This window comes from Hippopotamus amphibius, chromosome 3 (genome assembly GCF_030028045.1).
Source record: "Hippopotamus amphibius kiboko isolate mHipAmp2 chromosome 3, mHipAmp2.hap2, whole genome shotgun sequence".
Lineage (NCBI taxonomy): Eukaryota > Metazoa > Chordata > Mammalia > Artiodactyla > Hippopotamidae > Hippopotamus > Hippopotamus amphibius.
The window spans coordinates 58,468,607-58,480,731 of record NC_080188.1 but is presented as its reverse complement, the minus strand read 5'-3'; the positions used below and the strand labels follow the sequence as shown (position 1 = coordinate 58,480,731).

Here is a 12,125-nt window from a genome sequence, read left to right as displayed (position 1 = left end):
TTTAGCAGTTAAGTCGGAAGGGGGAGTAAAACCCCAAGCAGAAGTGAGTTTTAAGAGTTTCACTTGTAGTTCTGTGGCAACCCCAAGCCTGGGGTGTCGTTTATTTACTGTAGTTAGGAATGATTATTTCAAAATATGGGGGCCTCAATCCCACAGAGGGACACCAGTTGAGAACTGCTCCGTTTCCTTGCCCGATTCTCTCCACTGTAACTGAGGTAAGGAACCAGAAGCTACAGAGCCGTCTTTTGTCTTCACTCTCTTCCGTTTCTTACCTCTCAAGGGTCTTACCTACTTCACAGACCTCACTTTAAGGTGTTAGGCAATGACTGTGCTCATTATTCATATTCTTTAAACAGAACTTGTTTTATAAAAATGCTGTAAACGTGATATTTAGGCAAATATACTACATTGTAGCTTCAGAATTAGAGCTATTTTGTCATAATGATGCTTGATGAAAGAAGACAAATTTTATCTAGCTGGTAATCTCACAGAAGAATGAAATCACTGTTAATGAAGAAATTTGGGCAATTGTGTGCATGAAAATTAGCGTATTTCTCTTAGAAGCATGTGCTAAAACTGTTCCTGGATAAAAATGGGTTATTTAACACATTCAAAATATGACACTTGATAATTGCCTCATGAAATGAATGGAAGATACGCAAATGATGCTCTTTTTAAGAGAGGACATCCCTCCAGATCTTATCCTGTTTAGTTTATTTTTCTCACAAATATGTTTCAGCCATTGCTCTTCTGCTGGCCCTCATGATAGCCAGAATTTCAGATAATTTTGCAACAGTTACATCGCTTTTGTAAATAGTGTTGTCTTTTAGTTCATTTTGTCCCAGTCAGCCAAGTTTATCAGCATGTATTTGGATTGTACTAATTCTCAGCAGTTCTGCTACAGTTTAGAATTTGGTGTGTGTGCAGATAAGAAGATTGCATCTAAATGATTTCTTTGAAAACAATCCCTGGTTTTAAATGCTTGTGGGAAGACACCACCTCCTGTGTGTGAAAGTGAGCCAGCTCACGTTCTGAAGCCCTAGACCTTCTGGCCCGCAAAATTCTACAGATCATCTAGTCAGTTCTCCGATCCAACATAAGAGTTTCCTCTAAAACTTCTCTGATAGAACAGAGACACCATCCCTAAGAAGTGATTCCGTCCTCAAACTTGAGAAGGCTACCGCAGTGAAGAGAGGACGGTCACTCATTACATGCGCTAAGCATCAACAGTAGCTTAAAAACTTATTTTATACTTAGTTTTACGATTTGTCAGTTTAAAAATGATCAAAAGCAATATAGTAATTATATAATATGTAATTTTAGAATGTATAAGTTTAATAACTAAAACATAATTAATGAAATAATCAAATTATAGTATTCATAGCTATTATTATTGTATGACTTTTTACTTACAGGCCTAGTTTTGCCTCTACAGCAACATGGGCTAAGCATACTGCTTTTTCCTTGAGAGCACTTTGCAAATTTAGAGTCACCTGCCCTGCCCACTCTCACCCACACCCTGTGAACATTTTTTTTCCAGGTTCTTCTCACTCTTTCTCATATGATATGGGCTGCATACCCTCTGGCAGTCTAGTGGCTCTGCTCTCTACACCTGTCTATCTATATCCCTCTTAAAAACGGATACCCAGAACTGAGCGTTATGCTAGATATGGTTTAACCAGTGGGACAGTGGACCAAGGACTCGTCCTGACCTTGATTTAGATGACTAAGGCCCTTCAGTTCTCCAAGTCCGTGCCTACGTGACTGTCAGTGTGCTGTGAGTTCATCTTCATCTTTCTAGGGCAGGCTGTCTTAACCTCAGCACTACAGACACTTGGGCCAGATAACTCTTTGTTACAGGGGACTGGCCTCCACTCACTGGATGCACGTAGTGCACTAGGACCACTCCCTCCCCGGGGTGACCACCAAAAATGCCTCCAGACGTTGCCAAAGGTGCCCTAGGGGGCAAACCTGGCCCCACTTGAGAACCATGGCCTGTGGCCCCCCCGACTGTTGGTTTATGCAATCCCCAGCTTCCTTTTCCAAGGACCGCTTCGTGTCTCTGTGTCCACTTTTTTTTTCTAATCTAATTATAGGACCTTGAATTTTTTCAGTTTGCTGCTTTCTGTACTTCTATCTCAGCCTTATGAAATATACTACATCTAGATTTTATATTCCAACACACCCAGATATGCCTGCCCACTGTGTTATCTACACATTTTGTGAATATCCTTGGTGCCTTATCCAAATGACTGATAAGTATTGAGTAAGGATGGGTCAGGTAAAGAGCCTGCTAGAGGCTCCCCTGCAGGTTCACATCAGCATTGGAGCAGCACTCTGCATCAAGGTTCCCAGCCAGCTTTCCTTTCACAGATCAGCATACCTCATTCTTTGTTGAAATCCAGATATTATGCCCATCCTATTAAAAAAGAAAAAATGGTTCGTTTTCCTGATTTGTGTTCAAGGAGCCAGTGCTAGTCACTGTTAATCACTGATTCTTTTTCAGCTGCTCATATGTTATCTAGATATTGATTCCTTCTGGAATCTACTCGGTATCCACAAAAACCTGACGATCTTATAATTTGAAGATCTGTTTTGCTGTTTCTTTTTCCCTCTATGTTTCGCTGCTTCCTGAGAATAGTTTTGTTTAGCTTCATCTTCAAAAACATTGGGTTCTCAGTATGTGCAAGACAGTCTCCCACTTTCAAGTTCTCCCAGGACCTTGGGATTTAATTGATAAGGCTTGGACACCTGACTTCATTTCTTAGCTATCTCGGGCTTTCATATGCTCTTAATAGTAATTTGTATTTCTCTTTTAAAGCTGAATTACTGGACTAACAGACATTTATTGAGCACCTAATATAGGCAGGCATTGGCTGAGCTCTGGGGACAGCAGTGAACAGAGAGGCCCAAACCCCTGCCTCCGTGGAGTTTATAGTCAGGTGGTCCCACCTCCACCTGGTCTCCTCATCCAGGGAAGGGGAGGGGGCAGAAGCTGAGCAGCACTGCCCGTGTGCCAGGTGTGCCTGGTCAAGTACTCAACATGCATTATCTCAGTTCTTATAAAAATGACATACATGGGACTGGCATGAAGAGAAACTTAAACTATTAATGTAAAAGCCACTTGTACTCTGTAAATTTAAAAATGGTTTTAATTTTTTTAAAAATTAACAATGAAGCTTTTACTTCCATGGATCAAGAAAAGAAACTGAAGATCTGAAGTCACAGCAAAAAGAATCTGGAAAGGCCACCTAGTTTTTGCCAACTTTACCTTCATGCCTTCGTAACAGTAGTTTTATTGCAGCTGTGTAATAGTCCTTTTGTGTTGCCTATTTGTTTGTTTATGCCCATTATTTCCCTTCAGAGGCACCGTTATAAACATACCAAACTTTATGGTGAGAAAATCCACCGCAGACAGTTTGAATCCTGTACTTTGCCCGTGAGCAATGGCTCCTCCTGCCTCCTGAGAGCCATTGGCTGCACTGGCCCTGAAGCCACTTGGTTTAACTAACAACTGATGTTGTAATCCTATTGTTCATGTAGCTGAATGCCTAACCAATTTTTTAATTTCTCAAGATATTAGGATATTCTTTCTGGCCTGCTGTACTTCTTTTAAAATCTTTCTTTCAGACTCTGATATCATTTCTTAGACTCACTGAGCTTCAAATTGTCACTAAGACATTCTCATTCTCATTTGATCTCATTATTTTTCTATTTGCATTTTTATCAAGACAGGGAATGTCACACTTTTCTTGGAATCTTGGATGCTGAAAAATACAGCCGTGGTCCTTGGAAATTCTTTGAAAAATCATAAGTTTTATGAGTCCAATCATGGGAAAATAAATGTTTTGACCTTTTCAAACGTTTCCTAAAATTTTGTGTCTCAAGCAACCACAAGTATTTCATAACCTCAGCTTTTAAATAGGCCATATTGTTGAATTTTTGGAAATCTTCGTAGCTTAAAAATATTCTGAGATACATAAATAATGGAATCTTTAAAGCACTGATTTCTGGTGGTGGATTTTTCTTCTGTGTTGTCACAGAGCTGAGAATGTTTAGGTTCATTTGCTTCATTTGATTTAGGGTATAAATTATGATTATTCCTTCCTACCCTTGGCCTTGACAACTGTTAATTGTGCTGTATGCTAATTGCTTTATAGTGTTTTTTCCCTTATTGAGTAGCTGTGTTTAGTGTTTGTCTTATTTACTGTATACTATAGATATTCAATAATATATCCATCATGTACACGTGTTGCTAAATGTAGATATACAGAGGAAACTCTGTGGCATCTGGATAATTAATGATTGTGAAGTGATACTTGTAATGAAAGAGGGCCCCCAAAAGTGACCAGATTTTTATTGGGGTTGCTTTGTATCTCCAGGAAGAAGAGGAAGGTTCAGAGGATGATAACACAAAGCCAGACTTCACTGTCACCCTGAAAACCGATTTCAGTGCACGTTGCTTTCTGGACCAATTTGAAGATGACACTGATGGGTTTATTTCCCCAATGGATGATAAAATACCATCAAAATGCAGCCAGGATACCGGGCTTTCAAATCTCCACGCTGCTTCAATGTATGTTATTTTGGTGGTGGTACTGGAGTGTTTTGATGAAAATAATTTTCTGAAATATTATTTTAGCCTTGGTAATTAAATTGGCTGATAAAACGTAAGTGACTTGCCTCGGGTGCATCTATGTAGATAAAACAGGGTTTGTTGGTTTGTTTGTTTAACTTCTGGCTCAGTGTTTTTATATGCTTTATCCCGTGTTATCTGAGGGAGCATCTGAGATCTTGCTTAAACAATCGGAAGGTCTCTGCAATGGCATCGTGTGCTTCTGTGCACCACTGCTCGCCATTTAACACATACTGAGCACAGATGTCATCCCTTTCTTTGAAAGCGAAATATGACAGAGCGCCATGGGATTTCACAAGCCTGAAGAATTCATAAGTAGCAGGAGCCTCGCAGGAGCCCCAGAAGCCACATCTATTGTCAGTGTGCTTTGGCTTCCAGGGGATGGAAAACATCATTTCTGGTGACCCTCAGCTCCCTTAACAGTTTCTGCATTTATATGCTTTTCCCTTTCTTCATAACCCCTATCAAGTTGCACATTCATTACATGTATAACAATTCAGATTTAACTTAATTTTCTTGACATTCTTCTGCCCCACTTAGACCAGAACTCTTGGAACACCTTCAGGAAATGAGAGAAGAAAAGAAAAGGATTCGAAAGAGACTTCGTGATTTTGAAGACAATTTTTTCAGACAGAATGGAAGGTAAGTGTGTGTGTTTTTCTTCCCTTCCTCCTCCTCCTCACACACAGCCCGCTTTTTTTCTCTGGCTCATCTGTGCAAAGCCTTCCACGTGGAACTACCCTACATCCTTCCTGTAACCTGGCCCTTGGTTTTGTGCCCAGGGCCCCTTCGAGGTTTACTGTGAGATGGTAAGGTTTGTGCGGTCCTTCAGGAAGAAATACTACTTGGATAACATCCAAGACCTATACAGATTCAGCTAACATTTATAAAACTAACGTGTCACATCAAATTCTAATCTAAAATGAGCAGCTTAAAGCTAAGTTTCTAGTGGACAGCACTGGTTTTGATTTCTGGTTTTTTAATCTTAATAAACTTGAAGGAGAAATAAAGAAAGGGGTACTCTAGATCTTGCTGGTTTGTATGCTCATTTTAAAAGCAAAGTTGTCAAGTCGAATGAGAAATACACAAGAAACAAGAGAAGTCCATCTGATTGATAGGGTACCTTTCACCAGTGATTTTTAAGGCATAATGTAATCATCAAAGAACGTTATGCTGAAGAAAAGTATTCCCTATTTGTGAGTGACCACACACAGAATATCTTACCCAGGTCTCAGCATGAGACTAGGATAGAACAGGGAATGGGTTTCCACCTCTTACACTGGCGTTAAGTTTTATCATTTTAAAATGTTTTATTTTAATCCAAATTATTTAAACAGTGTAAATACAGTTTCTAAGTCCCCTTTTATATTTCTCAAAAGTATGGGGAAATAAAAGTGCCATAAAAAATTAACTTTGGCATTCAAAATGTACTATATTACAGGTTTATTTCAGTTATTGTCTAAATTTATTTTTAGGCGCTCTGATTTGGATCTGTCCTATAATGACTTTCTCAAGATTTATGAAAGTCTGCCTCTGTACTTCGTATCTGAGACGACTGAAGACCCTCAAAGGGCACGTCCGGGGCTGGGGTCAGACGCACCTTGCCCTGCCCTGCCCTGCCCTGCCCTCACCTGGGAGCATCCAGGATCCTCTCCTTGAGCAGGCAGAGCAGGAGTAAAATCAGTTCGTTGAGCAAAATTAAATGAGCCACAAACCATCCCATTTCCCATCTTTGCTCTTTAATAAGAAGACAAGGAGGCCTGGTGTTTGAATGTCTGACGTGTGTGCTTCCAGGTGAGGGGAGGAGCAGGGCGGCACCAGCTGAGGATGTGAGCAGCAGCAGCATTTTGTCAGGTTCTCCTGCAGGTTGTCTTAGGTCATGGATTCAGAGCGCTTAGCACAGTGCTCAACTCACCCTGTGATGAGCTCTCAAGTATAATACTTGTGCATATAAAAAGGATACATATAAAATTACTCAGTAAACTATAAAGGCTCATTAGTGTTCTGTGATCCAGTTGCTGAATTCTAAGACTAATTTTTATAATAAGTAGGAGTATTAACTATTTTTTTTAAAAACCCTGTTAAGTATGGGTATACCAGTTACTAATTAGAAATTTAATGGTTCATTAGATGAAGTGAGAAAGCGTCAAGTATAAATAAAGGATTTCAGTGTATGGAGACTCAGTGTGAATTCATACATAGCAACAGCAGAGAGAGAAAGTTTCTACATTTCTTAGCCCTTCCTATCATTCTTCAAGATGCCAGAGTAACTCTAAAACTGTGGCATGGTGCCTTCTGGGGACGCCGTCTTTCACTAGCCCTCAGAACTCAGCCTGAGGCAGAGTCTAAATCATACTATTTTCAAGTCTGATGCCAGCTCCAGACTTGCTATCAAGCGATGCTTGGCAACACTGATTCTGTGGGGCGAGCAGCTGCTCTTTTCCACACGATGATAACTCACCTGATGAACAGCATCCTCTAGAAGATACCGCAGACGATCATCAGCCCCTTTTCCCTTTGTTTCCATCAGAAACGTCCAGAAGGAAGACCGCACTCCTATGGCTGAAGAGTACAGCGAGTATAAGCACATTAAGGCAAAACTGAGGCTCTTGGAGGTGCTCATCAGCAAGAGAGACACTGATTCCAAGTCCATGTGAGGAGGCAGCCCCATCCAAGCGGAGGAGGCTGGGGATGCGGGGCGAATGGGCCCTGCCCCCACCTCCCCTGGGAGGTAGCAGCTCTGCAGAAACTGGAAGGCAGCCTGGGAGCTGGACCTGCAACGTGAGTGGCCCTTCTGCCTCCGGGCCATTGGGGTCAGCTCCGGTTTCCACTGCCTGCCTTGGAAACCGTCTAGATGGAAGGAGGCCCCCTGCCCCCATGTGGGAACTGTGTAAGGGAAAGTCAAGGTCTCCGCGCACCCGTGCGCACGCAGACGCTGCAGTGGAAGCTTCGCTGACACTGGCAGCGATGAATCACTACGTTGTGACACACTCATCGACAGAGGATATACACTGTTCCCTGGATCACTGAGAAGCAGCACGTTCTCTGTCGAACTGTGACAGAAACACGCTCAGGACTTCACTCTGGAGCGCGAACGTGCTGGGCACATCCGTGTTCTCTTTGGACCCAGTCAAGTGGAAACCTGCATTGGAGCCCTGTTTGCTGCCTCGGCCATTCTCGTGAGCTTTCCCCAGAGCTGCGCCTCTCCCCACGAGCGTGAATCACTTCCCCTTTAGCTCTCAGGTGGATGGAAGCTGCATCTGCCCAGAACGGCTGTGCAGTCCTCCGTTTGACCGTGTGTTTCTTCAAGACGTCCTCAGCTGATAGAGAACTGTGATCCCGGACTAGGGCTGGACCATCTGCAGAGGATAGAGGGGACAGGGAAGTAGCTAATATTCATGCTGATTTTTAAATTAGGCAGCGGTGAAGAGCCTGGAGAATTCTTTCCTGAACGTTGACTGCACTCATCAGCCTCAGATTTTCACATCAAACACTAAGCGAGGCCAGCAGCCTGTTTGGGGTTTGACTTTGTTTTGACTGTAGCCAAATGAGAGGGTCTTGCTGAATTCTTAGCTTAAGTGTAGAGGATCGTGAGAGAGAGAGAGAGAGCGCCTGTATTCTTAGCCTCCTGAGTACTTACCAGAGTTTAATTTTTTTTTTTTTTTTTTTTAAGTAAACCTGCACTAAAAATCTCCTGAGGGGAAAGTGTAGCCCTCAGAGCTCAGCCTAAGGCAGAATCTAAATCACTGTTTTCAAGATCATGTATAAAGAGAAAAAATAATGGTGTGTAGCCAACTATGATTATAATTTTTTCAAAGACGGTGTCACAAAGCTGTCTATATTAGACATTTTTGGAGGGACCAGGGAATTTAAGACACCAAATCATTCATCTCTTCAGTGTGCTGATGTGATCTTGTGATTTGTCATTACTTTTTGACCTTCTGTGTCTGCGGTGAGGAAAGTGGGTCCTGGTTCTGCCTGTCCATCCTGGCCCACGTCTCTGCTCTGTGAGGTCGAGCACAGGTGTCTGCCCACCAGCCGCTGGTTGCCAAGAGAAGGCGTTTCAGCAGGCTCTGCCTTTTGAAGATAATGTTGCGGGGTGAACAGGACAGCAAAGGGTACCATTTTGTTTTCTTTAATAATAATAGAAAGGAGAAAACGCTTCCTGATCAATTGTCAGTTTCCAAAATGGGTTCTTGAGAAACGGCCTGGTCCGATTGGACGTGTGGCAGCATCTTCCACTGTTGAAGTGAGGTAGCAGCTCTCTGTTGGTTGAAAATGGTTGAAGTCAGGAGTAGGGGAAAAAGAATACCTTTAAGTTTGCTCTTAAAAATACTCATCTAGAAGCATGAGCTGTATTTTGAAAGTGCCCTCGTTTAATCCACATACTTAAAGACGGTACATAATCCTACAATATAGATGTAGTTTGGTATTCTTTGCTCTACTGTTTACATTGCAGATCGCTATAATTTCAAGGCGTTATATTATAAATAAAATGATGCACTTTAGGACGTTTTCTATTTTTGAAATCTGAACATGAATCATTCACATGACCAAAAATTGTATTTTTTAAAAGAAATACATGTCTAGTTTGTCCTCTTTAAGTAATTATTCTCTTAAATAAGCTATAACATAAATGACATCATTACCAGTTAACTTTCAAAGCACATCTGTTTAAGAGTATTGTTTTGAAAATACTAATATGCTACAGAACTTTGAAAGAGAAAAAGCTGTATAAATGAGACTCTACTAAATGTTTTGAAATCTATTGTTTCTGCCAAAGGTAAATTAAGTAAAAGATTCATTCAGGAATCCCCATTCAAATTTGTATGATTGAATAAAAGAAGACACCAAGTTACAGTAAAATAAATTGTGTATGGAATGTCGTGTTTTCCTTTGTGATTTATAATGATACACTTCCTAGAATGGTGCCCAAATTAAGGGAGGCAAGCCCTGTTTACACTAGATTCTATCTGAAGACAGGTTAGTCAGTAGGTTCTGGCTCTGCCAGAAATGCTGAGGCAAATTTGTTTCCACAGCAACCGTTTCGGCAGCCCCGAGTCTCAAGGCCCTAGAGGCAGTGTCTTAATTGGCTTCACACAGAATACTCTGGACTGCGGTTTTTCCTTTGCTCTCTCAGGAATGCGTGTGTGTTTATTAGCACATGCCAACAAAATAAATGTCAAGGGTTATTTAATAACAATGATAAGTAAAAATAAAGCGTGGTTGTGTGAGTGTAAGGATTAGAGATAGCAGAGGCTTGTCATTTTCCCAAGCATTTGCTTTTCTTGTGTTTTAGTCTGGAGTAAACCTTGAAATAGATGTTTATATTAAGTATGGTATCATTACTGCATTTCATCTTTGAAGCATTGAGTTTGGATTTCACTTTTTAGCCAGGTATGTGCAAGCTTTAGGATAAGGGCCTGCTGAGAAGTTTTTCAGGACAGCCAAAGTTTGCCTTGTGCTGGTAGAAGAAAGTCTGCACAATTTCAGTGATCTCCGATTCAGGGAAAAGTCCCATAAAAGACCAAATCACATTTCAAACTAGAGAACTGATTTTTTTTTAATTGCTAGCTGTAGTTTATTGTGAGCTAGTTATTAGATTTCTTCACTTTGGTTGCCAGTTTGAAGTCAAAAGATTATTAGTCATTGGCAAGGCAGGGATCATCGGTGCCTCTATTTGTAACATCAGTGTGATTTTTGCTTTGTCTCATCCTGATGCAACACTTGCATGGTGGTAGAAGAGCCTCTTATAGGGTGTGCCTGCTCCCAGGTGTGTCATTTCTAGCCCAGGACAAGTGCCTCAGGGTTGTGCTTATGTCATAAACAGGGCACTGAGATGTCCTGAGGCCAGCAATCTTGGAGCCCCCTAAGGGCTGGGCATTTATTAATGTGGTTGAGCTTAGAATTCCTTATAAGGTGAATATTAAGTTTATTATCAGAATCAAAGGGCAACCGTGGTGCCAATTCAGTTGTCTTGGAGCCCCCTAAGGGCTGGGCATTTATTAATGTGGTTGAGCTTAGAATTCCTTATAAGGTGAATATTAAATTTATTATCAGAATCAAAGGGCAACCGTGGTGCCAATTCAGTTGGTTCTTTCTGGGGCTGCCTCGTTTTCAGTAGACAGAATTGAGCCCTGTAGCTGGAACTGATCACAGATTTATAAGGAAAAATCAAAATTTAAAGTTGGTTGATTAATTTTTTAAGGGATTCTTAATCTGATCATGAAGATGTCATCTTTCTTAAGGCTGTATACCTCACCACCTTTGATGGCATATTTACAGCTGAATGCCGTGAACTCTCAGATGCTTTGTGAAAATCTGGTTGTAGTCTAAATTGGTTTTGCTTCCAAGATGGGTCTTCCTAACATACTGCTTCCTGGGGGTTTTTCTCCCAAGGTGGGGAGAGGTGGTTTCTGCACTGAGATCAACACCTCTGTGATATTCTTTTGCGGTATCCATTCGGTTAAACCAGGAGGGAGGGACAAAACTGGACTAAAACGTTGAAGCAGTGTTTCCTTAGAAGCCCATGGGCTTAGCAGAAGCCAGAATGTGCTTTCTTTTCCTTTGATTAATTCCCTTCCTTTATAGTTTTTCCCCACGTGACCCTTAAAATCTACTGAAGAGTACGTTTTGCAAAAGATAGGCTAAACACATCTTCAAGTCTGTAGGTACTGAACTTGTGCATACCGGCACTTCTTCACAGGGTGGCTGACACAGCAAGCTCCAAAAGATGGGTGACCTGCGTGTCAGCCACTGCACTGTGGCATCAGCCACTTTCCCAAGTAGAGAGCACGCCCTTGGGGGCATCTATGCTCTTCCACCACGATCCTTCCCAGCAGATGTATGTGGAGAAGCCAAGGTCAGTTACAGGTCCACACAGATGTGTATTAAAATGAAGTCTATACATCTACAACTTCGTATTGCTATGAAAGTACAATTATGTCTCCAGAGGATCTCATTTTGTCTGGAATCCAGCCAGGCGTGGTCATGTGCGCAGCTCGAGAAGTCGATTCGGCAGATCTCTCAATCTGAAAGCACCTATACGATCGTGAAACTCCGCAAGAGTGGATACATGTTAGTAAATGACGTGGGCCCAGAAGAATGTTTACATCACATGTAAGCAGAAAGTATTTGAAATTACAGTTGTTCCTTTTTTAAAATGTAAACCAAATGAAAAGGTGTTATGTACATTTTTGTACATGACTGTATCTTGTATAAACGTAAATAAAATATTTTTAATTGTGAGTGTTCTGAATTTTTTGACAACGTCAGGAACGTGTGACTGAACTGCCCTGTGGGGTCTGAACCTTCCCTTCGATAAGGAATCAAGCTGCTCCCCTGAGCTCCTCAGAAGCCTCCTGAGGATTAAGATTTGTTGTTCTGTCTCCAGGGAGGGAACTAGAAGGTGATGCAGACTGGGTACAAGCTAGACATGCCCGTGATGGTCGGTAGGAAAATGGGCTTGTGCACTGTGCTCAGCTGACTT

The 12,125-nt window shown here is 41.5% G+C and overlaps 1 protein-coding gene across 6 annotated transcripts in view; it reads left to right on the top strand.

The window, feature by feature from the left end:
• The window catches only part of FAM13A (family with sequence similarity 13 member A), a 322,984-nt gene extending 311,167 nt beyond the window's left edge, over positions 1 to 11,817 (top strand). For all 6 annotated transcript variants that reach the window (XM_057726771.1, XM_057726772.1, XM_057726770.1 and 3 more), the window contains 3 exons: positions 4,383 to 4,576; positions 5,177 to 5,278; positions 7,167 to 11,817. In XM_057726771.1, coding sequence (XP_057582754.1) covers positions 4,383 to 4,576; positions 5,177 to 5,278; positions 7,167 to 7,293 — 423 coding nt within the window. In that variant the 3' untranslated portion in view covers positions 7,294 to 11,817. The remainder of the gene's footprint in view (positions 1 to 4,382; positions 4,577 to 5,176; positions 5,279 to 7,166) is intronic.
• The last annotated feature ends 308 nt before the right edge of the window (positions 11,818 to 12,125 follow it).